Here is a 26,565-nt window from a genome sequence, read left to right as displayed (position 1 = left end):
TTCTTTTGAATGAATGTAGAGTGAGATCTTCATTGGGGGATAAGATAATCAGATTGTTAAGTAAAATGTTAGAAGCTGAGATTAATGTTACTTAAAGATGCTTTGGAGAAGAGTTGGAGCACATTCTACTTTAAGCCATTTAACCTGATTAAGAACCTAAAATATTCTTGCTAATTTGGAAAATACCCCTGATATTTAAAATTTCCTAAAAGGTAGCTCTCCTCCTACCTTTATGATGGAATACTGGATGATTTCAGTCAAAAAGCCTAGTTACTACCATAAGAAAAAGTCCTGCAAGAAAGCACATGTTGCCACTTTACTCATTATTGAAGTGCCCTTATGACTGTCAGGGAGAACAGGTAAGATGCCAGGGAGGCACAGAAGGAGACATCAAAGTATTTTGTTTACTTCTTTGAAGTCTTGTAGTACCTATTATTTACCGTGCACACTTCTTGATTCATGCTGAAAATTGGAATTCACCCATTTCTCTCTTTTTCCTGTCTAAGATGCAGATAGGGCACATTTCGTTGACTCCATCAATCCCTGCCCCCGCGCATTAGCACATGCACACGTATACCTAGCCAGTGGAAAAGAAAAAAGAGTTACTCACATTCATCCATTTTACAAAGATTTCCAGGCTGCAATGGGAGGGCTTTATCTCTCCCTGAAGGATGAATAAATAGATAGCTTTACTGACAGCCTGTTCACAAACTGAAGTGAAAACTGAGACCAAGGTCTTGCTCTACTAGCACTTATGAGATCCAGACCTGGCAACATGGAGAGAATAGTCATCTGCCTGATGGTCCTCTTCTCAGGGACAGTGGCCCATAAATCAAGCTTCCAAGGGCAAGATCGCCTCTTGCTTAGACTGCATCAACTTATAGATATTGTTGATCAGCTGAAAAACTATGTGAATGACTTGGTAAGGCCATATTTGTCACAACAAAATTTAAATAATATTCTTCAATTACTATAAAAGGAGCTTTTTGACTTATATAAATAACTCAGAACTAATTTTCTTTTGCTCTAGGACCCTGAATTTCTGCCAGCTCCAGAAGATGTAAAGGTAAGACCAGTTGAATTTATTTGTGAAAATAAATTTGACATGTTTTTAAATCCAATTAAGAGAGGCATTAACATGATTAGTTAGAAATGTACTTAATTTCAATGAATTTTGGGGTTTAATAATTGGTAACGTAGTTATTTCTATTTTGCTCAAATATTCATCGGTTCACCAACAAGCCAACCAATAAAACACTACATAACTTATAAAATATACTTTTATCTCCAAATATCTCTAAGAGTATTCTCAAGTAGTATTGTTGAGATAGAATAACAAAACTAGAAAATAAATCTACACTATGATCATTTTCTGAACAATGACCAACTAATTACATTTTAAGAATCCTTGTGCATGAAAGTTCTTGAGCCCTCTTTGTAAACCTATGTATGAAATATAGACACATACCACAGAAGCAGAATTCACCTTTTAATAACTAGAAAGGAAGAAAGAAAGAGAAAAAAAAGAAAGAAAGGGAGGAAGGAAGAAAGGGAGACAAAGAGAGAAAGGAAGGAATAAAAAAAGAAGGAAAGAAAGAAAGAAAGAATACATTATAGCACAGCATGGAAGAATGGTAGTGTGGAAATCAAGGCCATCCTTTAGAATAAAATTCCCATGTACCTTGGCCTCAATGAGTCTTGTCTTTGGCCTTCGGTGAGGTCTTTTGAAAGGACGGTTTTCAACAACTCATCCTGTTCTCTTAAGCCATTTAAATCCATTAGGTCCCAGAAAGAAGAGGCCTATCCTAGCATACAGTTCAAGTGTGCTATGTGCTGATCTTTTCCTTGGTAACTTCGATCTAGTCTTCAGGTTTGGTACCCTGAGGATATAAACACAATTGGGGGAAATGTTTTCATTGTCACAGATCTTTAACTGCATAAATTAGAATAACTATAAAAGTGTTACCAGTAATTAGGACACTACAAAGGGGAGACTTATGAAGATACATTGCAAAGAAAACAATTATCGTAAATGACTATGTGTAGAAGTTTAGAAAGTGAATGAGTCACAACTATTGCTTTTCTCTAAAATTCACTCTCTAGCTCTGAACCTAACCACTCTCATTTACTAGGTCCTTTTCTAATAAGCAATACCTAAAATGAAAGTAGCACATTCAGCTCATTGGAAAGACTTTTCCAACAAGTAAGACTATTTCTTAATGCCCTAATTATCAAAACATATCTTTTTTAGCATCTCATGCCCTTTGTCTAACTGCTGTGGTTAGAGTCCTTTGGGGAGATTCTTAGCTACAGTCTCTAACTTGCAAAATAAGATATCCCGCTTTCTAACTTGAGTTGATCCAGTGGGTACTTCCTTTATATCCTTTGTTAAAGAGAGATCTTTTTTTTACCTTATAATGACAGGATTTTGTCTCAGTGACACTGTATCTATCTGATAATCTGATCAAGCAATGTTGGCTATGATACAAGTGAATAATGGTATTACTAAGATCTTTAAGCTATGCTGGCAGGCAAACCCAGGAGAGAAGAAAATAGTTCAAGGCCACAGTAGCATTATATCAAGTTTTTTAGGGCTAGCATCAAAGCAGAATCTATAAAGAGTTAAAAAGATTAACAAGTTTAATGAAAATAAATTCATTTAAATGTTGCATATAAATGTTGATATATAGTGATAATCTAAGGTTGTTAATTGGCCTCACCAGGCATCTTTCTTTTTCTTCCTAATCATATAATCAGTGGTCCTCATCTGATGGTGATTTTGCCCTCTGAGAACATTTGGCATTGTCTGGAAAAATTTCTAGTTGGCACAATTGTGTGTGTGGGGTTTCTATTGGCATCTAGTAGGTAGAGGCCAAGGATGCTACTAAACATTCTAGAATGCACAGGACAGTCCTGACAACCAAGAATTAGCCATCTAAAAATGTCAACAGTGCCACTGTTGAGGAACCCTGATATAAACCTAGTTTGTATGCAGGACAAAGGTAATTTTACCCAGTTAGCAAGACTTCCTAGTGTGAATGGCCAGAGATTTCTTTGCAAAAAAAAAAAAAAAAAAAAAAAAAGAAAAAAGAAAGAAAAGTAAGTAGGTCAAAAATAAATTGTAAGGAAGCAAATATTTTCAAATATTCAATTGCAAATCAACAAAGCCAAGTGCACCTCCTTGCAAAAGCAGCACTTGACTAGCTGAAAAGAAGAGTGGTTTATTACTCTTGCTTTTGATTTCCTTATTGCTGCCTTGATTCTGCAAAACTAATGTAGGACAGATAACTCTTCATGTTTCCAGGTGTTAAAGGATGAGGGAAACAAAGCCTTGCCCTCTGAGTCTGCAAGGCACAGCAAAGGAAAACAGTGGTTCTGCTCCCAGATGGTAGTGCTGCACATGAACTTGGGGTCATCCTGAGTGACAGGACACCTAAGCTGCCTGAATCGAAGTTAATCTCTCTACTCCTCTCCTCAACACATCCTTAAGGCAGTTGAGAAGAACAGCTCCTTTGCTTCTTTTCCTTATTGAGGCTACCTTTACTGTGCATCTGAAGCCAAATCCAGCAGGTATTTGTCCTGGACCACGGATTGCCAGAGATAGCTCTGCTGCTTGCAGAAAGCACAAAGCAAAATTCCAGTGGCTATTGACACAGGTGAACAAGGAAGGGCAGGAGAGAAAGCACAGCTCCATCAGTACAGGCACTGGTGTCCAGATGCCATTCAGAGGTTTTCAGAAAGGCTTTCTCAGGTGCAAAATCTTTGCTTGCTTGTCTTGACCACTCTTGGTGATACCTGTCTCAAGGGAGTTCATTTGGTAGGCCCCTATACTTCTTCGGAACCTAATTTTCTTTCAACATCCACATGTAAATGTTAACTCAGCAAAATGGGTCTCTGTGAGAAATGTTGGTTTCTCAGATCATCACGGATGAAACAGTTAGTGTTTTCAGTTTCAGCTGGAAAATTTACCTCTTTAAATATGAATATTATTTTTTTCCAGTAAGTTAAGCCGGTTGTGGTCAAAAAGAAGAGAAAAGAAAAAACTTCAACAAACATGAACATGTGGTTTTCAAGGAAAAAAAAGTGCTATAATTAACATTTATATATAGTTTCTATTAAATAAGCATTTTGGCAAACATATGTAAAGGACACTATCTCGCCCTTATGAGAGGCAAGCTGCTCTGATATAAGGAAACCAGATAAGCTGGTTCTTGGCTTGTGGCCATGTATGCAAAGCAAATCTGATGGGGTTGTGTCTTAAAGATGCATGTTATTAATCAACATTCATAATGGGTAAGCATATAGGTTGGAAAATGCAAAGCAGGCCAGATGCTATTTTCAGCTGATTGTCCATGGGGAGACTCAGGTAATATTGTTGTATATAGGACGGCCCTTGTAGGAACTGAGAAAAATTGAGGCTTCTGTATATATGGCAGTAACTTCCATATACACCGGTGAAATGAAGATATAGCAACTTTAGGGTGGTGGATAGCATCATATACCGACATTTGCTGAAAGAAAAAAGTAACCTGGATACAAGTTCTTAGATCAGCATTAAAATGTTTTCAACAAATCAGTATAAATTTTGTTCTTCCAATTAAATTCCATTTCATTTTCAGTTCAACTTCTAACATTATGGCTTATTCACTAGTCACTGGTTATTTGATTAAAGCAAGAGTCAAGTTTTTGATCCTCGATCTGCCCACTTCTCCATGCTCTGAGACATTACTCTTACTTTCTAAGGGACAGTCTTCCTGCCCATTGCGGGGGGGAGGCATGTCTCAAATTCTGTTCCTTGACTTCTTGATTCAGGCAGATCCCACCCTAATGGACTCAAGAGTGTGAATAGGATTTTAGAAAAGTCACGCATGGTCTACAGCAGGTGTACTGAATCTTAGGCGTGGAATGTGCCATCAGAGGTAGGCACCCACTTCCTTTCCCCAAAGGAGGGGCTTTAACTCACTTACTTCATTTGTCCACTCCACAAATATTTGTTGAGCACTCACTAGCAACAAGACACTATGCCAGGCATTGTACAGGATAAGGTGCTGCTCAAGACATGTATGTCATTGTTAGATACTCCTACATACATTGCAGAGAGAAACAAAAGACAAATGAAACGATTCTTAATCAGACTACAGCGTAACTCACCCAAAGCTGCCACCAGTCACAGTCTCTTAGAGCCTCATAATTCATAAAGTGTGTTCTAAAACCAAACTAACTCTCCCTTATGAAATACCAAGTCCTGCCCAACACCCAGACCTCAAAATGACATTAGGAATAAAGAACTGTGGCAAAGCAAAGCTCCCTCTTGTCTGTGAGACAGGGAAATGTCCTCTCTCCCCTAACATGGGGAAATTTTATATCACAAGAGTCTGCTCTTTAGCCCAAAGATTAAGTAGGACATGAAATCATTCCTCATTTGTCTGCTAAAATGATGTGACCCAAGACACTGCAGTAGAAGTAGGAAAAGAGGATTGGGAAGGTCATTTTTACTTTCTGAATAACTTTCATTAACATCTATACAAATTATTTCTCTTTCAGAGACACTGTGAGCGGTTGGCTTTTTCATGTTTTCAGAAGGTCCAACTAAAGTCAGCAAATACCGGAGACAATGAAAAGATAATTAAGATATTAACTAAACAGCTGAAGAGGAAACTACCTCCCACAAATGCAGGGAAAAGACAGAAACATGAACTAGTAAGACTGTCATTTGTCATCTAACTTATTTGTACTTATTAACTATATCTATTACATCACACACACACACACACACACACACACACACGCATGCACACACAGAAACACAGGCAGCCAGAGCCTCCAGTGCCTTCCTTCCAGTTACATGTTATACCTTATCATATAGAGTGTGTTTTGAGAAGCAAAGGTCACCTCTTCTTAGTCCACAAACTTGAAAGTGTCCAGAAATCCAATTAGAATTTGCTAACAGCCCCTGGTAGCTGGAATAATTAATATAGCTTTCAAGGTGAGGAAGTCATTAGGCAGAGAATCCAATTGTGACTTAAGAGTTAAAAAATATTCTGCTCTCATTATATGATCACATATAACTTGTATCCTTATTAACAGGAGCTAGATCCTAGTCTTCCTGAAGGAAAAGAGGTAGCCTACAAGACACCAGGATAAATCTCAAACTTTGCCTTCCTCTTTTAAAGAATATTATTACTGTCCTGTACAATTGCAGAGTCAGTACTACATTTGAATGGGTAGACCCCATTATTTGGCTGGGGAATTTCAATAATCCCTAGCCTTGTGGGCCCTGAGAACCTCTTGTATATTTCCTCTTATGCAAACTCATGAGCAATGCAGATAATCTCATGAGTAATTCAGGCATTAATCAAAACCAGTGGATAAACACATAAGATAAATTACTAGAAAATTTTCTATCAGTTCTCTCTCCTCTAAGGAATTTCACATGTGATTCAAATGAAATCTTAATTACAATATCAAAATGATTTTTATATCCTTTGATTGCTTGACCAGGTTGCAATGTGAAAAGTATCCCTCTAAAACTTTCCTCAAAGAAGAAAAGAGTTGAGCATGTCTTTGAAACCCAATATCAAAGACCATAAAATGGTAATATTGGCACTGAACATAGAATTATCCAGTTAAGCACCTTCATTTGATAGATGGGAAAGTGAGACCAAGGATATTAAGTGACTTGTCCCAAGCTCCACAAATATTAAGTGCCAGAATGAGAATTAGAACTTATATCTCTTATCTTTCAGTCAAATATCTCTCACCACAACATCAAACCAGCATTAGAGATGCTAAACAGCAAGCAATGGCCTGGTGTTTGGTATCTCAACAGGAATAAGGGTAAAGAACATAAACCAAGGATTTTTTAAAAAGAGAAATATAAGTGGGCAATACACATGTGAAGAATTGTTTAATCTCTTCATAATCAAATAAATGCAAGTTAAGATAGGAAATCCTATTTTTTTTAATTAAAATTTTTAACAGTGCACAATAATGGTAAGAATGTTCTATGTGAATAGAGGTAAAACAGTTTTATAATGTATATCAAAAGCCTTAAATTTTTTTATCCCTTTAATTTAGTAATTCTACTTTTAGTAATTTATCAAATAAAATAAAGATGTACATGAAAAATTACTCAGAGATGTCCATTGCAGTATTGTATACAACAGTGAAAAGTCAGAAGCAATCTACATGTCCAAAAATAGTAATACTTCAATCCTATGTAGGAATACAAAGCAAACATTATGGGATATATTTTTCAAGAATATTTAATATGTAGGAAATGCTTGTGTTATGTTGTGTTAAAACAAAGGCAAATTAATAGCCAGTGTAAATAACACAAATGCAAAGAAAAAAATTACTGGGAGGATACATATCAAAACACTGTAGTGGTTATCTCTAATGAGGGGATTACAAGTGATTTTTCTCATTGTTATTTTCTGAACAATTTTATGTGCTTCTCAAATTTTTTCAGTGAACATGATTTATGTCTCTAATTGGAAAACATAAAATTTGAATGAACATTTTATTAAATAGGAAAAAAGTTTTAAAGAAGATTATTACTCTTTCATTGATTTCTAGACATGTCCTTCATGTGATTCTTATGAGAAAAAACCACCCAAAGAATTCCTAGAAAGACTAAAATCACTCATCCAAAAGGTATATAACTTAAATTATATTTGACTTTCATCTTTATCCAGATTGCTTCTTATGTTGATGTTACTCATGGTATTCTATTTCCACAGATGATTCATCAGCATCTCTCCTAGAACACACGGAATATGAAGGTTCCGAAAGATCTCACTTGAAGCTGGACACTATATTTCATACTCTAACACAGTAGTGAAACTCAGTTCTTGGTATTCCAAATGGAGGAGTACAATATATTAGTGATGGGGGAAAAAACTCAGATAAGTGTTCAAGGTCAGGATTATTCCTCCAAAATCACTATGCAATACTTCAGTTTGATCCACATGCTCTGTGTTTGGTCAACTTGAAAAAACTCTCTACTCAATTCGAGTCTGATTTCCTGTGTTATAGATTTCTATGACCTCTAAAGTTTTTACTTTATCTTACTACCAACTATGCCATTTCTTGGAGAAGCTTAAAAATTTTAACTAAAAATACAGTTTGGGAATATATTGATCTTCTATTAACCTTGATCTTGATTATGATAAGAATGAGGTTTCTGATGATCATAACTTAAAAGGTTATATACCTTCACTCAATCTGAAAAATATAGAAGCATAGGGTGAAAATCAAAGTTGAAGTGTTTATTCTTTTGAGGAAATGAAAACTGTTTAAAATCTATATCTGAAGAGGTTTTATTTTATCTCAGAATGTCTAACATATAAATACATGATTTATTTATGTACCAGGGGGATAGCTTTACCAGGTGGCTCAAAAAAGTCTGACTTCCTTATTAGAATCTGTCAAAAATATTTAAATACTATACATATGAATGTATTTATGGAATAGACCCTTTTGGTCTTTTTTTTTTCTCTAAGTGGGTATACTAGTACCTTCCCCAACTCAAGTCCCTTTATAAGCTAACATTCTAAGCTTGTGGAAGTGGCAATTAAAATCTATAGAGGGACATGCATTAGACGATCTTCTGGAACCAAAGAGAAATTTTAAAAGTCTTGTAGCTCTCTTCTCAAATTGTTATAATGATTGTATGGGAGTGAGTTATTAATGCCAAATGTCTGTTTCCTTCTTTCTTTCTTCCTTTCTTTCTACTTTTAAAATTGACAGACACTTTGCGTTTGTATGCTTTGCATAAGGCAAATTCAATCATCTATATAAAGTCAAAATCAGGAGACAAATCAGGAGTTCAGGACTCCTAGTAGAAACCAGATTTTTGCATAAGCATCCCAATCTTTCAACCATGGGTAGCAAAAACAAGCAACCTGATCTAACTGCCATTTCATATCAACTCCAGCAGTTTATTTAAATATAAAGTCAAAAACGCTAGAAAAATAAAATTTTCACTAGAATGTTATAAGCTATTTGAGAATCTCTTATTGTTAAAGTGGTTGTGAGTGTGCAAAAGGATGTTGTATGGGAAACGCTTTATGCTCTAAGAACAAAGATGATCTACTTAAAAATATTTTTTTAAACAAGTACAGATAATTTATGGTTCTAAAACGTATATTAGGAATAAATTATTTCAACTCACAATGAAATGTTTTATCATTGGAAACAAGGTATTCTGTTTTAAAAAATTTAAATGTTATTACAAAGGAATCGTGTAAATATGTGTATCATGATGATAATATGCATCTAAAGCCTGCCTCAGCATCAGACCAGGTTGTTGGGATAAAAGTGGAAAGCAGGCACGAGATTGACTTGGGAAAGATGGAGTCCTTATTTCTTGTTTCTGGCTTTATAGTTGTTGACTTCTTTGACACTGTGACTTTATATTTAAAATAATGTATTTATTTTGGTGTGTCTACTGTTAAAAATCTCTGTTCTAATCCTTTTGACCAGAGATTCTACCTTAAAAGTAAAATTAACTTAATGGGGTGTTGGCTAAGAGCCTTCACTAAACTGAGTTTAAAGACTCGGGTAATGATCCTGGCAAGCAATGCATCAGAATAAACAAGATGAAGTGAGACTCGAACTGCTCCATCTTCACTGCTCTGTGTTCAAGACTTAGCCAGCCCTCCGGAAGATCTGAGGCTGACCCATAAACACTGCTGTTCACCTATGGATGGTGATACAGGAGACCTGAAATCTCACTGGATGTGAAGTCGTGGTCACTTGCTTAAATTTTTGGGGTTTCCATTTCTTTTTCTGTAGGATAAGGGTTGGACTTAATCTCTATGGAATATTCAGCCTTTTTTTGAGCTTTATGTGTCTGTGAGTCTCTAAAGTTCTAGATACTCTTACAGGAACATCTGACCATACTTCTGAGTAAAACTTTCTACTGAATCGGATCATTTACTCAACATTATTTCAACAGCACTTGTAGCAACACTTGCTGCAGGAACAAGGGAAATGTTCCAAAAAAAAAAAAGGAAGGAAGGAAGGAAAGAAACAAAGAGAGAGAGAGAAAGAGAGAAAGAAAGAGAGAGAGAGAAAGAAAGAAAGAAAGAAAGAGAAAGAAAGAAAGAAAAGAAAGAAAGAAAGGAAGGAAGAAAGAAAGGGAACGAAAGAGGGAAAAAAAGAAAGCAAGGAAGGAAGGAAGAGAGAAAGAAAGAAAGGTTTCTGTAGGTCATGGTAGTTCAGGGAAAATTAATCATTATTTTTAGCATTTTAGCTGAAGGTGTCTTCTTTGGACACAAAATTATAGCATTATTATTCTATATTATTGCTCTGTTATATTTACATTTGCATCTGAGAATTTAGTTTTAATATGAACTATGTACTTTATAACTTAATGATTATTTATTATATATTTGGTTTTAAATGTTTATGTTCATGGCTTCTTATTTAAGACCTGGTCATATTAAATACTACCCAGTCAGTACAACTGTCTTTTGTGATTCCCTGGAAACCTATAATTTAACAGTCTTAGTAGAAAATAAAAGATGATCCTTAGTTTCTGAGAGCATAAAGTTTTTACATTTATATGATAAAGACAATCTTTTCTCCTTACATACTTTCCCTGAAATGGAAGTTTCCACGTCCTGTCCCTATCTCAAGGACACCACTTCCTTTGCAGCCCTCCCAAATGTATGGCAGTTCCAAGAGCAGTTGAAGATATTCTTCCCAATGTCTATTACATGCACACTCTTGTGCAAAACTCATTCATGCTTTGAAGTTTATCCCATCTAGCTTTGCTGTCCCCTTACTTTTTTTTTGATGATTGTCATCTCCTGGACACTCCTCTATGTTCATTGAGGACTTAGGCATGTTCTTTTCCATGAATCCAATTTCTGCCATCATCCTGGGTGACTTCAGTGACCTTGAGGAGGATTCCACCAACACTGTAGCTTCCCAGAACCTTGAGTACCTCAGTTTCAAATGCCTGCATCTTTCACCCCATCATCTGACCACTCCCATGGCCGTGCACCAGACTATGGCACCTGGAACCATTTTCTGCCTGAAATCTTCATATATAAGAAACCATCACCTATTAGTCTCTTTGCTCTCAAACTGCCCTCCTTCTACCACATCTGCCCTGAGACTTTGCCATGACAACTAGGCCTTCACCCTTCCCATTCTCTCAGTTTATTAGTTTCCCTCCTTCCCCACTGAGCCTGGAGTCCTGATCAATCCCTTGAACTGCAGACCCAGTAGCATACACAGTCTCATTCTTCTCGAGGACCTGCCTACAAACTCCCTACCTAGATGTCTGTCTTGATCCCGTAATCCAGCTTTAGACACTGGCCCCGGCCCCTTACCTTTTGGGGACCATTTCAAACTCCCTTATCTGGCTTACTGGAGTCACTTACCCACTTCCCTCTCAGCTCTAAACACTCACCTGTTTTCAACATCTAGCTCCATCTACTCTAGTCCACAGGTTAGTGTGGGCATGGCCTCACCTCATGTGGAAGAGGGAGGGTTTGGGTATTCAGGCTAAGTCAAGCTCATTGAAAGAGTAGACTATACACGTGTCTGTACTCCCTCACCTCCTATCCACTTCAAACCACTATAATCTGATTTCTACCCATCCCACACCCTATCACTGTATCATTAAAATTGTCCTTTCTCTGATCAACAATGACCTCCAACTCACACAACTCACAAATGTGTCTAAATCCTTATCTTACTTGGTCTTATTATGACCTTTGTTACTTTTGATTACACCATCTCTTTTCCCTCTTTGACTTTGGAGGCTACTCTTTATTCTGCTACTTGTCTTACATCTCTGACCATATATTCTCAGTGTCAGTTGTCAGTTTGATTTCCTGTGTCTCCCCTTAGACGCTGATGTTCTTGAGGATTCTATCCTTAGCCACCTTTTTACTATAAACCTTTTCCCTCAACAGTAAAAAAAGTTCCTGTTGTTTAAAATATCCCTGTACATGTCATTGACCCCCAAATCTACAAATAAAGGCTATTCCCCTCTGCTAATTTCTAGGCCCAAATGGGAGATTTCCATCTTTATCCTCCAGGTGATTCGCCTTTATCTCACATGCCAAAATTGATCACATCACTTTCCCCAACTTCCACGACCTTCTTTGTTTTAAAGCTTTCCCTGATCTTTGTTTATCACTTCTATTTTTTAAAATTTTCTTTTTTTGATTTATTTTTATTGAGGTAACATTGGTTTATAACATTATATAAGGTTCATGTGTACACTAATATATTTCTACTTCTGTATACCCTGCAGTATGCTCACCACCAAAAATTTAGTTTCCATCTGTCACCATACAGTTGATCCCTTTTATCCATTTCACCCTCACCATCCTGCTCTTTCCCCTCCAGTAACCACTACTCTTGTTTCTGTGTCTATGTGTTTGTTTGTGTTTGGTTTGATTTGCTCATTTATTTTGGCTTTGGTTTGCTTGTTTATCTGTTTTTTATATTCCACATCTGAGTGAAATCATATGGTATCTGTCTTTCTCTGTCTGACTTATTTCACTTAGCATAATACCCTCAAGGTCCACCCAGACTGTTGCAAAAAAAGATTCCATCTTTTTTTATGGCTGAGTAGTATTTCATTGTATATATGTACCATATTTCTTTTTTTTTTTTTTTCGGTACGCAGGCCTCTCACTGTTGTGGCCTCTCCCGTTGCGGAGCACAGGCTCTGGACGTGCAGGCTCAGTGGCCATGGCTCATGGGTCCAGCCGCTCTGCGGCATATGGGATCCTCCCGGACCGGGGCACGAACCCATGTCCCCTACATCGGCAGGTGGACTCTCAACCACTGCGCCACCAGGGAAGCCCATATGTACCATATTTCTTCATTCATCTGTTGATAGGCACTTAGGTTGCTTCCATATCTTGGCTATTATAAATAATGCTACAATACAGTGTCCTCTAATCTTAACTGATGGGAACGCATCTGCCAGCCTCCAAGACTCTGCTTTCTCTCTCATACACTATAACCAATTTGCCACTGGGCTTTGCTATTTCTAATTCTTAAGTCCAACCTTTCTTTTCTATTCCCTCTGCCATTGCCTTCATTCAGATTCTCAGCAATTGTTGCAATAACTTTTGTTCGGTTTCTAGCCTCTTGCCTTCTCCTCTTTCCAATCATCTCTGCATGGCCACCAGAGTGATATTTTACAAAACTTAAGTCTGATCACAACTCTCCCTTATTTAAAACTTTTCACTGGCTCTCCTTTGGATAGCCCAGGCATGAAGCAGGGTATATAAAATCCTTTATCATCTGCTCTCCTCAGCTCCCAGCCTCTCTTCACCTTGAACTTCACATTCCAGCCAATCCAATTTATTTCTATTTCCCTAGGCACACCACATTTGTTTTATTCCTCTGTGTCTTTGTACTTGCAGTGACCTCTCCCTGGAATATTACTTCTCCACCCCCTCTTTAGCAACCGGAAAACCCCTCATGTGTCCATCAATATTCAACATAGGTATCACTTCCTCTAGAAGGACTTCCATCATTGTCTTACTCTATCTCTGTGACAGTGTTAATCTCTCCCCACTTTCAGAAATTGAGTATAGTTTATTAGACTTAGTGTGGTGTACACAAAGTTATTGATTTATATGTCTGTTTCCCTTTCCAGAATATAAGCCCTTTGGCAGAAGGAACTGCATTTCACTAGCACAGTGCCTCATATGTGCTAGATAACCTACAGTAGAAAACAAATGTTTATGTAATTGAACTAAACACAAATACACGATTATGCATTGAAATTTTCCTTGACATTTCTCTTTCTCTTTCATGTTGAATTTAATTATCACCAAAGTCAGTGATAATGACAACTGTTTTCAAAATACCTCTATAATCCAACTACTTGTCACCATCTCCAGCTCCCACTTTATCGAGGCCACTGCAATCTCTCACCCAGACATGGTAATACCTTCTTAAATAGTTTTCCTGCTTTGGTCCCTGCTCCTCATCAAAATCTATTTGCAATAGAGCAACCTGAATGATCCTTTAAAAAAAACTAAACACAATGTGGCATCCTTCAGCTCAAAACCTTCCAACGGCTCATACTTCATTCATGGTAAAGCCTGAGTCCTACAACAGGGGCTACATGGTCATGTGCCCTCTACCCCTCATCTCTCTAACCTCATTTTCACTATTCTTACTCAACTCCAGCCACACTGGCATTCTCCTTTTTCCAACACTCCGGGCACACTCCTACCTAAGCCACCTGCACTTTCTGTTTCTTCCTTTGGCATGCTCTTCCACCAAATGTCCATGTGGTCCATTGCCTCACCTTCTTCCTTACCATGTTCAGCTGTCATCTTCTCTACCAGGTCTTCTGTGGCTACTACTGTATTTTAAATTGCAACCCCCACCCCAAAACCCCCTGCTTTATTTTTCTCCATAGCATTTACCACTCTGGACATATATATTTTAATAATTTCTGTTGACTGTCTCTCTCCCCCACTAGAATGTAAGCTCAGTGCTACAGAGATTTAGTCTGTTTTGTTCACTACTATATATCTGGCACCTAGAACGATGCCTTGAACATGGAAAGAACTCATTAAATATTTGTGGAAAGAATTGGTGGGTTCTGTGATGGTTGGAATTGGAGTTCTCCCATTGGGTTTTAATTCCCAATGCACAGTATGCTTTCTCTTTATTAGGCTAGTAGTGTACTAATGGTTTTTTCCTTTATAGCTTCTCCCTGATTTTTGGGTATCATGTATTTTCTGCAAATCTCCCCCCATCCTCTTATCAGATATACCCACACCTCTTCTTTATTTTTGAAATTGGCCTTCAGCAATCCAATATAAAAATGGAAACATTCCACTTATCATTAAAATGTTAGCAAAAATATTTTTCTAAGGAAAACTTGTGGGGTTTTATTGTCTACAGTTCTTTTGCTGGTAGATAAAACATCTTGATGATTTCCAGTCACACAACTGAAACTCTTCCATATGATATCTCTTCTCCCTTTACAGAAATAGAAAATTCAAGGCATCCATAACCCACTTATGAATCCCTAAAGATGTCTTTTTCTACCTTCCCATTCATAATGAAATGTTATTCTTTTCAAGAAGGCTTCCTTGCATGTTACAAATTATTTTATTTCTCTCACTTTCTTTAGTTTTCCTTTACTCTTTTGAATGAGGTGGTAAAGTGCTATGGAGAAACACAAGCAGAGAAAGCGGCTATGGAGAAGTGGGCGGGGCATGTGTGAGGCAGATGAGAGTCAATTTTAAATAGAGAGGAGAGTGAAGGAAAAACCTAGCAATTGCTACAAAGGAAGATTCTAGGTTGTGGTACCTCAATTACAAATAACATCTTTAAAATTATCTTTTTAAACTAGCTCTGAGCATGTTACCATCTTCCTATTAGGCTGAGAGATGGATTTGGAGGAGAAAAGTTTAGTTGCTGTGTGATTTTCCCCTATAATCTTAATTCAAGAAAATCCCCAAATCCAGACTTCCCTGGTGGCGCAGTGGTTAAGAATTTGCCTGCCAATGCAAGGGTTCGAGCCCTGGTCTGGGAAGATCCCACATGCCATGGAACAACTATGCCTGTGTGCCACGACTACTGAGCCTGAGCTCTAGAGCCCACGAGCCACAACTACTGAGCCCATGTGCCTCAACTACTGAAGTCTGTGCACCTAGAGTCCGGTGCTCCGCAACAAGAGAATCCACGACAATGAGAAGCCCGTGCACCACAACGAATAGTAGCCCCCGCTCACCGCAACTAAGGAAAGCCCATACACAGCAACAGACCCAACACAGCCATAAATAAACAAACAAACAAATAAATAAATTTTAAAAAAAGAAAGAAAGAAAACCCCCAATTCTAACTTACAAAAGAAAAAAGAAAGAATGCCCGCGTGCGAGAGACAGAGAGAGAGAGACTGATACAGAGACAGAGAAAGAGAGGAAGAGAGAGAGACAAGAAAAAGCAGTAAGTATCCTTTATCAGGTTTTCCTAGAAGTAGAACCTGAGTCAAGGATTCCAGTGCAAGTGGTTTACCAAGGAAATGTGAAAAAAACCAGGTGAGTCAAGGATTCCAGTGCAAGTGGTTTACCAAGGAAATGTGAAAAAAAACAGGAAGGGAGTGGGGAAAGCAGGATTGGGATGGGGAAATTCAGGCCTGGATATAAATTCAGGGGAAGCCCCAGATTCAACTTAATCCTGCAGGGTTCCCTGGAGCATAAATTACACCTCAGAGTTGTTAGTTCTGCCTGGAATGCCAGTGACTGCGTTTTTGTACTTTTGCAACCACCCGTTATGTCTGTGGAGCTTCAGGATACAGGTGAGGCTGCTCCAGTGCCCAAGCGCCATCCTCTGAGTGTGCCATGTCATCAAAGGGCACAGATAGGATGGGCACATAGAGTTGATGAAAAGGATCCATGGATAGCTAGCTGGGCAGGCACCAGCTGTGTCTACTACAGTAAGAGTGATTTTTTTTTTCTTTTAAAAGTTTATTTTTTAACTAAGAAGAAGGCTTAGGGCAAAGATTAATTTTATGATCAAAACGAGGTAGTTTCAGGTTATATTTGTTCAAATGTAATTATATATAATTATATACATATTTATTACATATACTTTATATAGGTTATCTCCTTTTTATGGGGGGCACAATTTAATTCTCAAAAGCCCAATTTTGGAGATAAACGGATTTGTAGCACAAAGAGTCACCTCTCAAATTCAAGAATATGACACTGCTAATAGGCACTCACAAGTCCTACATCCCAGGAGGACCTGCTACCCCTCCTTACTAAACTACTCCTGCCCCAGGGCGGCCATCACTCCATGCCACAAACAGAATAGATTTTTCCTGATAAGAATAGTCTTATTCTTAGAATGTAGGGCAGTTTGTGCATTTCAAGCTTCTAGTAAGCCTCTCCCTTTCTTTTTTGCCTCAGTTGAAATCAACCATTCCTTGGATGGTCCCTTGGGAGAAATGCCATTGTGAGTGGAATTAAAACATTTATATCTGTTGACGGAGAAAGCAATCCTGAAAAGAGAGAAGAGATTGGAGCTGGTCACTCAGAATGTTGGAGAAGGGTAGGTGTGATCATTCACAGCATGGTGGGTGGGAAAGAGTTCAATGTCATCTGGCAAAACTTTCCCAATATGCTACATCCCTGATGAGGAAAGAACTAAACTGTACTAGAATTTGAAGTAGAAGTGTCATGATACAACTTTTGGTTTGGAGTTATTACTGGTCGATCAAAGTCTGAATCAATGACTTTAGTTGTGACCATGAGCAATGTGTTCATGGTGGGTCACAGGGAACATTTTCTATTTGCTTTTATTACCATTAGCACCTCTTCATTTCCTGATAGAGCTTTTCACTGAATATGCCCTTTTAAAAAGACAACCTTTTAAAGGAGAGGACATGCTGCCACCTATTGAAACGATGCAATTACATACAAGACACCCAAATTCTAAACCATCAGGACCTGTCACCCCACCCCACACAAAAGCAAATGGTTGAAACTCTGAAACATTTTCTCAGCTCTTCCAGTCCTGGACTTTACAAAGATTTTCCACTGCTGAGATCATTTCTAAAAGAAGCTTCAGGACCAGGAAGACCATTTCTCCTTGGACCTAGAGATCTCAGTGTGAACAAGAACAGGAGTGATTGAAACCTGCTCTGGTACCGTTAGCTGCTGCCCTGCTCATATAGGAGCAGCCGAGAGAAGAGCTCGCAGCATCCTTAAACAGGCAGAATGCCCGGCCACTGGCTCCTGGGAAAGTGACCTTAATCTAGCCGGGGTCCTCTTTAGGTGTCCTTTAACCAGGACACTGCTATCCTCTTTCTTTCATTTAGGATGAAGCCAGAAACACACTGCAGATTTCCTCACCTGTGAAATAGTCATAATCATTCCAGCACTTCTGACATCAAAGGCTGCTCACAGAGGTAGAATAAAACAAGGCACAGAAAAGTGCCTTGTAAAGTGTGTACACATTTGACAATGCAGAAGCTTGTTTTCAGACTTATTCTGCCACTAGTGAAGATTAGCTTGTGCTGAATTCCCATTCACCTCCTGCTGCTTAGGGGATTTCTCCCAGACGAATAGCTCACCAGGGAACCTCTTTTCCACAAACTTGGCCTCATTGAATTGTATTTTAATTCAGTTTCCTAATAGGTCAAAAAGTGTTCTGAGTAGTTGCCACAGAAGAAAGATTTGAGGTTGCAGGACGTTAATTAAACCCATCAGTTAAATCATCTTTTCCAGCTGCCTCTGGTCTTGCCTTCTCCTTTCGAAAGTTTACAATTATTTTCTGTGTAATATAGCCCTCCCCAATAGAGTCTCAGTGCTCTAACCGATTCTGTGTTATTTACCTTTTCTCATCTCCTGCTTCTGCTCTCCTCATCAGGTCTAGCCTAGTAAAGGCTCAAATATTCTGGCCTCTGTTGCTTCTACTTTTTTTTATTTTTTATTTTTTTTATTTTTTTAAATTTAATTTTTATTTTTTTTATTAGTTTCTGCTTTATAACAAAGTGAATCAGTCATACATATACATCTGTTCCCACATCCCTTCCCTCATGCATCTCCCTCCCTCCCACCCTCCCCATCCCACCCCTCCAGGCGGTCACAAAGCACCGAGCTGATCTCCCTGTGCTCTGCGGCTGCTTCCCACTATCTATCTACCTTACGTTTGGTAGTGTATATATGTCCATGCCTCTCTTTCGCTTTGTCACAGCTTACCCTTCCCCCTCCCCATATCCTCAAGTCCATTCTCACGTAGGTCTGTGTCTTTATTCCCGTTTTACCCCTAGGTTCTTCATGACATTTTTTTTTAATTCCGTATATATGTGTTAGCATACGGTATTTGTCTTTCTCTTTCTGACTTACTTCACTCTGTATGACAGACTCTAGGTCTATCCACCTCATTACAAATAGCTCAGTTTCGTCTCTTTTTATGGCTGAGTAATATTCCATTGTATATATGTGCCACATCTTCTTTATCCATTCATCCGATGATGGACACTTAGGTTGTTTCCAGCTCCGGGCTATTGTGAATAGAGCTGCAATGAACATTTTGGTACATGTCTCTTTTTGAATTATGGTTTTCTCAGGGTATATGCCCAGTAGTGGGATTGCTGGGTCATATGGTAGTTCTATTTGTAGTTTTTTAAGGAACCTCCATACTGTTCTCCATAGTGGCTGTACCAATTCACATTCCAACCAGCAGTGCAAGAGGGTTCCCTTTTCTCCACACCCTCTCCAGCATTTATTGTTTCTAGATTTCTTGATGATGGCCATTCTGACTGGTGTGAGATGATATCTCATTGTAGTTTTGATTTGCATTTCTCTAATGATTAATGATGTTGAGCATTCTTTCATGTGTTTGTTGGCAGTCTATATATCTTCTTTGGAGAAATGCCTATTTAAGTCTTCTGCCCATTTTTGGATTGGGTTGTTTGTTTTTTTGCTATTGAGCTTATTGTTTATAAATTTTGGAGATTAATCCTTTGTCAGTTGCTTCATTTGCAAATATTTTCTCCCATTCTGAGGGTTGTCTTTTGGTCTTGTTTATGGTTTCCTTTGCTGTGCAAAAGCTTTGAAGTTTCATTAGGTCCCATTTGTTTATCTTTGTTTTTATTTCCATTTCTCTAGGAGGTGGGTCCAAAAGGATCTTGCTGTGATTTATGTCATAGAGTGTTCTACCTATGTTTTCCTCTAAGAGTTTGATAGTTTCTGGCCTTACATTTAAGTCTTTAATCCATTTTGAGCATATTTTTGTGTATGGTGTTAGGGAATGATCTAATCTCAAACTTTTACATGTCCCTGTCCCGTTTTCCCAGAACCACTTATTGAAGAGGCTGTCCTTTCTCCACTGTACATTCCTGCCTCCTTTATCAAAGATAAGTTGCCCATATGTGCGTGGGTTTATCTCTGGGCTTTCTATCCTGATCCACTGATCTATCTTTCTGTTTTTATGCCAGTACCAGACTGTCTTAATTACTGTAGCTTTGTAGTATAGTCTGAAGTCAGGGAGCCTGATTCCTCCAGCTCCGTTTTTCGTTCTCAAGATTGCTTTGGCTATTCGGGGCCTTTTGTTTTTCCAAACAAATTTTGAAATTTTTTGTTCTAGTTCTGTGAAAAATGCCAGTGGTAGTTTGATAGGGATTGCATTGAATCTGTAGATTGCTTTGGGTAGTAGAGTCATTTTCACAATATTGATTCTTCCAATCCAGGAGCATGGTATATCTCTCCATCTATTTGTATCATCTTTAATTTCTTTCATCAGTGTCTTATAATTTTCTGCATACAGGTCTTTTGTCTCCTTAGGTAGGTTTATTCCTAGATATTTTATTCTTTTTGTTGCGATGGTAAATGGGAGTGTTTTCTTGATTTCATTTTCAGATTTTTCATCATTAGTGTACAGGAATGCCAGAGATTTCTGTACATTAATTTTGTATCCTGCTACTTTACCAAATTCATTGATTAGCTCTAGTAGTTTTTCAGTAGCATCTTTAGGATTCTCTATGTATAGTATCATGTCATCTGCCAACAGTGACAGCTTTACTTCTTCTTTTCCAATTTGGATTCCTTTTATTTCCTTTTTCTCTCTGATTGCTGTGGCTAAAACTTCCAAAACTATGTTGAATAAGAGTGGTGAGAGTGGGCAGCCTTGTCTTGTTCCTGATCTTAGTGGAAATGGTTTCAGTTTCTCACCATTGAGGACAATGTTGGCTGTGGGTTTGTCATATATGGCCTTTATTATGTTGAGGAAAGATCCCTCTATGCCTACTTTCTGCAGGGTTTTTATCATAAATGGGTGTTGAATTATGTCGAAAGCTTTCTCTGTATCTATTGAGATGATCATATGGTTTTTCTCCTTCAACTTGTTAATATGGTGTATCACATTGATTGATTTGCGTATATTGAAGAATCCTTGCATTCCTGGAATAAACCCCACTTGATCATGGTGTATGATCCTTTTAATGTGCTGTTGGATTCTGTTTGCTAGTATTTTGTTGAGGATTTTTGCATCTATGTTCATCAGTGATATTGGCCTGTAGTTTTCTTTCTTTGTGACATCCTTGCCTGGTTTTGGTATCAAGGTGATGGTGGCCTCGTAGAATGAGTTTGGGAGTGTTCCTTCCTCTGATATTGTTTGGAAGAGTTTGAGAAGGATGGGTGTTAGCTCTTCTCTAAATGTTTGATAGAATTCGCCTATGAAGCCATCGGGTCCTGGGCTTTTGTTTGATGGAAGATTTTTAATCACAGTTTCAATTTCAGTGCTTGTGATTGGTCTATTCATATTTTCTATTTCTTCCTGAGTCAGTCTTGGCAGGTTGTGCATTTCTAAGAATTTGTCCATTTCTTCCAGGTTGTCCATTTTATTGGCATAGAGTTGCTTATAGTAATCTCTCATGATCTTTTGTATTTCTGCAGTGTCAGTTGTTACTTCTCCTTTTTCATTTCTAATTCTACTGATTTGAGTCTTCTCCCTTCTTTTCTTGATGAGTCTGGCTAATGGTTTGTCAATTTTGTTTATCTTCTCAAAGAACCAGCTTTTAGTTTGGTTGATCTTTGCTATCGTTTCCTTCATTTCTTTTTCATTTATTTCTGATCTGATCTTTATGATTTCTTTCCTTCTGCTAGCTTTGGGGTTTTTTGTTCTTCGTTCTCTAATTGCTTTAGGTGCAGGGTCAGGTTGTTTACTCGAAATGTTTCCTGTTTCTTAAGGTGGGATTGTATTGCTATAAATTTCCCCCTTAGAACTGCTTTTGCTGCGTCCCATAGGTTTTGGGTCGTCGTGTCTCCATTGTCATTTGTTTCTAGGTATTTTTTAATTTCCTCTTTGATTTCTTCAGTAATCACTTCGTTATTGAGTAGTGTATTGTTTAGCCTCCATGTGTTTGTATTTTTTACAGATCTTTTCCTGTAATTGATGTCTAGTCTCATAGCATTGTGGTCGGAAAAGATACTTGATACAATTTCAATTTTCTTAAATTTACCAAGGCTTGATTTGTGACCCAAGATATGATCTATCCTGGGGAATGTTCCATGAGCACTTGAGAAAAATGTGTATTCTGTTGTTTTTGGATGGAATGTCCTATAAATATCAACTAAGTACATCTTGTTTAATGTATCATTTAAAGCTTGTGTTTCCTTATTTATTTTCATTTTGGATGATCTGTCCATTGGTGAAAGTGGGGTGTTAAAGTCCCCTACTATGACTGTGTTACTGTCGATTTCCCCTTTTATGGCTGTTAGTATTTGCCTTATGTATTGAGGTGCTCCTATGTTGGGTGCATAAATATTTACAATTGTTATATCTTCTTCTTGGATTGATCCCTTTATCGTTATGTAGTGTCCTTCTTTGTCTCTTCTAATAGTCTTTATTTTAAAGTCTATTTTGTCTGATATAAGGATTGCTACTCCAGCTTTCTTTTGGTTTCCATTTGCATGGAATATCTTTTTCCATCCCCTTACTTTCAATCTGTATGTGTCTCTAGGTCTGAAGTGGGTCTCTTGTAGACAGCATATATATGGGTCTTGTTTTTGTATCCATTCAGCCAGTCTGTGTCTTTTGGTGGGAGCATTTAGTCCATTTACATTTAAGGTAATTATTGATATGTATGTTCCTATTCCCATTTCCTTAATTGCTTTGGGTTCGTTATTGTAGGTATATTCCTTCTGTTGTGTTTCTAGAGAAGTTCCTTTAGCATTTGTTGTAAAGCTGGTTTAGTGGTGCTGAAGTCTCTCAGCTTTTGCTTGTCTGTAAAGGTTTTAATTTCTCCATCAAATCTGAATGAGATCCTTGCTGGGTAGAGTAATCTTGGTTGCAGGTTTCTCTCCTTCATCACTTTAATTATGTCCTGCCACTCCCTTCTGGCTTGTAGAGTTTCTGCTGAGAGATCAGCTGTTAACCTGATGGGGATTCCCTTGTGTGTTATTTGTTTTTTTTCCCTTGCTGCTTTTAATAGGATTTCTTTGTGTTTAATTTTTGACAGTTTGATTAATATGTGTCTTGGTGTATTTCTCCTTGGATTTATTCTGTATGGGACTCTCTGTGCCTCCTGGACTTGATTAACTATTTCCTTTCCCATATTGGGGAAGTTTTCAACTATAATCTCTTCAAATATTTTCTCAGTCCCTTTCTTTTTCTCTTCTTCTTCTGTAACCCCTATAATTCGAATGTTGGTGCATTTAATGTTGTCCCACAGGTCTCTGAGACTGTCCTTTGCTCTTTTCATTCTTTTTTCTTTATTTTGCTCTGCATCAGTTATTTCCACTATTTTATCTTCCACCTCACTTATCCGTTCTTCTGCCTCAGTTATTCTGCTATTGATCCCATCTAGAGTATTTTTCATTTCATTTATTGTGTTTTTAATCGATGCTTGATTCATCTTTAGTTCTTCTAGGTCCTTGTTAACTGTTTCTTGCATTTTGTCTATTCTATTTCCAAGATTATGGATCTTGGAAATAGAATCTTGGATCAGCTTTACTATCATTATTCTGAATTCTTTTTCAGGTAGACTGCCTATTACCTCTTCATTGGTTAGGTCTGGTAGGTTTTTATCTTGCTCCTTCACCTGCTGTGTGTTTTTCTGTCTTCTCATTTTGCTTATGTTACTGTGTTTGGGGTCTCCTTTTTGCAGGCTGCAGATTCGTAGTTCCCGTTGTTTTTGGTGTCTGACCCCAGTGGCTAAGGTTGTTTCAGTAGGTTGTGTAGGCTTCCTGGTGGGGGGGACTAATGCCTGTGTTCTGGTGGTTGAGGCTCGATCTTGTCTTTCTGGTGGACAGGTCCACGTCTGGTGGTGTGTTTTGGGGTGCCTATGGCCTTATTATGTTTTTAGGTAGCCTCTCTGCTAATGGGTGGGGTTGTGTTCCTGCCTTGCTAGTTGCTTGGCATAGGGTGACCAGCACTGTAGCTTGCTGGCCGTTGACTGAAGCTGGGTGCTGGTGTTGGGGTGGAGATCTCTGGGAGATTTTCGCTGCTTGATATTATGTGGAGCTGGGAGGTCTCTTGTGGACCCGTGTCCTGCAGTTGGCTCTCCCACTTCAGAGGCACAGCACTGGCTCCTGGCTGCAGCACCAACAGCCTTTCATCCACCCGGCTCAGAATAACAGGGAGAAAAAGTAGAAAGAAAGAATTAGTAGAAGAAAGAAAGAGAGAGGGAAAGAAAGGAAGAAGGGAAGAAAGGAAGGAAGGAAGGAAGGAAGAAAGAAAGGAGGGAGGGAGGGAGGAAGGATGGAAAGAAAGAAGGAAAGAAAGGAGGGAGGGAGGGAGGAAGGAAAGAAAGAAAAAGACAGGAGGGAGGGAGGGAGGAAGGAAAGAAAAAGAAAGTGGAAAGAAGAAGGGTGGGAGGGAGGGAGGGAGGAAAGAAAAAGAGAGAAGGAAAGGAGGAGCGGAGGGAGGGAGGGAGGAAGGGAAGGTAGGAAAAAAAGAAAGAGCAGGTAAAGTAAAATAGAATAAAGTATGAAATATAGTAGCATTATTAAAATTAGAGAGTAATTATTGAAAAAAAAAAAACGGACCGATAGAACCCTGGGACATATGGTGGAAGCAAAGCTATACAGAGAGAATCTTACACAGAAGATTACACATACACATTCACAAAAAGAGAGCAGGGGGAAAAATCAAAAATCTTGCTCTCCAAGTCCACCTCCTCAATTTGGGATAATTCGTTGTAAAAAGAGGAAAAGGGCGAGAAGTCTGAAGTCTTGCTCTCTAAGTCCACCTCCTTAATTTGGAATAATTTGTTGTAAAAAGAGGAAAAGGGGGGAAAGTCTTAAATCTTGTCCTCAAAGCCCACTTCCTCAATTTGGGATGATTCGCTGTCCATTCATGCACTTCACAGACGCAGGGCACATCAAATGGACCGTGGAGCTTTAGTCCGCTGCCTCCGAGGCTGCACAGAGAGATTTCCCTGTCTCTGCTCTCACAGCTCCCGGGTCTCAGCCTTGGACCTGGCCCCGCCTCTGCGCGTAGGTCGCCGGATGGCGTCCCTTCTTCGCTCAGATAAGACGGGTTTAAAGGAGCCGCTGATTCGGGGGCTCTGGCTCACTCAGGCAGAGGGGAGGGAGGGGCGCGCAGTGTGGGGCGGGCCTGCGGCGGTAGAGGCCGGCGTGACGTTGCAGCAGCCCGTGGCGTTCCGTGTGCTTTCCCGGGAAAGCCGTCCCCGGGTCTCGGGACCCCGGCAGTGGCGGGGTGCACAGGCCCCCCGGAAGGCGGGGCGGACAGTGACCCGCGCTCGCACACAGGCCCCGCGGTGGCGGCGGCGGCGGGCGGCGGCGGCGGCGGCGGCCCACGCCCGTCTCCGAGGTCTGCGCCTTACCCACGGCTCGCGCCTGTCTCCGGCGCTTCCCCAAGCAGCCCTCTTAATGCCCTCTCCTCGCGCACCAGGAAACAAAAGGGAAAAAAGTCTCTTGCCTCTTCGGCAGCTCCAGACCCTTTCCCCGGACTCCCTCCGGGCTAGCCGTGGTGCACTAACCCCTTCAGGCTCTCTTCCTGCCGCCAGCCCCTGTCCTCTCCCTGCGCTCTGACTGAAAGCCGATACCCAAGCCTCAGCTCCCAGCCCTGCCCGCCACGGCGGCCGAGCAGACAAGCCTCTCGGGCTGGTGTGTGCCTGAGGGCACCGGTCCTCTGTGCCAGAATCTCTCCGCTTTGCCCTCCGCACCCCTGTTGCTGTGCTCTCCTCCGCTATTCCGAAGCTTCCCCCTCCGCCACCTGCAGTCTCCGCCCGCGAAGGGGCTTGTAGTGTGTAGAAACCTTCCCTCCTTCACGTCTCCCTCCCACTGGTGCAGGTCCCGTCCCTATCCTATTGTCCCTGTTTATTCTTTTTTTCTTTTGCCCTACCCAGGTATGTGGGGAGTTTCTTGCCTTTTGGGGGGTCTGAGGTCTTCTGTCAGCGTTCAGTAGGTGTTCTGTAGGAGTTGTTCCACGTGTAGATGAATTTCTGATGTATCTGTGGGGAGGAAGGTGATCTCCGCGTCTTACTCTTCCGCCATCTTCCCTCGACCTCTGCTTCTACTTTTAATGCTGAAACTTCCTTCTCCCTGGTTGGGGAGCAACAAGCCAACCAACAAAGAACCCAACCCTTTGTTTTGTCTGCCCTGCATCTCTTTTCCTTCCTCTGGCATTGGAACCCTTCTTTCTCTTTGGGAATCCTTGCTTGACCAACCCTCAGTCCTTGTGGTCAAGTGGGGCTGGTCTCACCTCCTCCCCAGCCCCATGGGTGGGAACATAACACAAGCCAGAGCATGGAGAAGCCTCCCTGCGACTTTTGTTGTAATTATTTAGAGAGAAATGTTCTCTTCCTACTGGGGTTGTTAAGCTGACGGGATTTAGGCTGTAGCTGCCAGTAGTCATCTTTGCCACTCTTCGGGGAGTGCCTTCTGAGCACAGAGAGAAGCAGAGTGACACAGAGGGAGATACACTGTGTCTGAAGGTTCACCATGAAAACTAATTATGTAAGCCACTGAACCCCCTTTTATATTGAGACTAGTTTCAGTTGTATTTTTGTCACTTATGAGAAGAAGAGCCTTAAATTAATAGACTCCTCAATCCCAACACTTTAAATTACCTTGAACATAACCT

At 39.5% G+C, this 26,565-nt stretch overlaps 1 protein-coding gene across 1 annotated transcript; it reads left to right on the top strand.

Annotated features, from left to right (window-relative positions):
• Positions 1 to 754: 754 nt before the first annotated feature.
• On the top strand, positions 755 to 7,766 carry IL21 (interleukin 21). The gene is made up of 5 exons (XM_060088962.1): positions 755 to 922; positions 1,031 to 1,066; positions 5,545 to 5,700; positions 7,579 to 7,656; positions 7,743 to 7,766. Exons 1-5 carry the CDS (start codon positions 755 to 757, stop codon positions 7,764 to 7,766), a joined length of 462 nt encoding a protein of 153 aa, XP_059944945.1.
• Positions 7,767 to 26,565: the final 18,799 nt, after the last annotated feature.

Source organism: Mesoplodon densirostris, chromosome 1 (genome assembly GCF_025265405.1).
Source record: "Mesoplodon densirostris isolate mMesDen1 chromosome 1, mMesDen1 primary haplotype, whole genome shotgun sequence".
Taxonomy (NCBI): domain Eukaryota; kingdom Metazoa; phylum Chordata; class Mammalia; order Artiodactyla; family Ziphiidae; genus Mesoplodon; species Mesoplodon densirostris.
Note: the sequence above shows the minus strand (reverse complement) of the source record. Positions and strands in the feature narration are given on the sequence as shown.

What these genes read in the sequence shown, in the direction of transcription:
- IL21 (XM_060088962.1), top strand. Translation starts at nt 755, where the DNA reads ATGAGATCCAGACCTGGCAACATGGAGAGAATAGTCATCTGCCTGATG. An exon ending in AAAGACAGAAACATGAACTA is followed by an intron (nt 5,701 to 7,578) that starts GTAAGACTGTCA and finishes ATTGATTTCTAG; the next exon opens with ACATGTCCTTCATGTGATTC. An exon ending in TAAAATCACTCATCCAAAAG is followed by an intron (nt 7,657 to 7,742) that starts GTATATAACTTA and finishes CTATTTCCACAG; the next exon opens with ATGATTCATCAGCATCTCTC.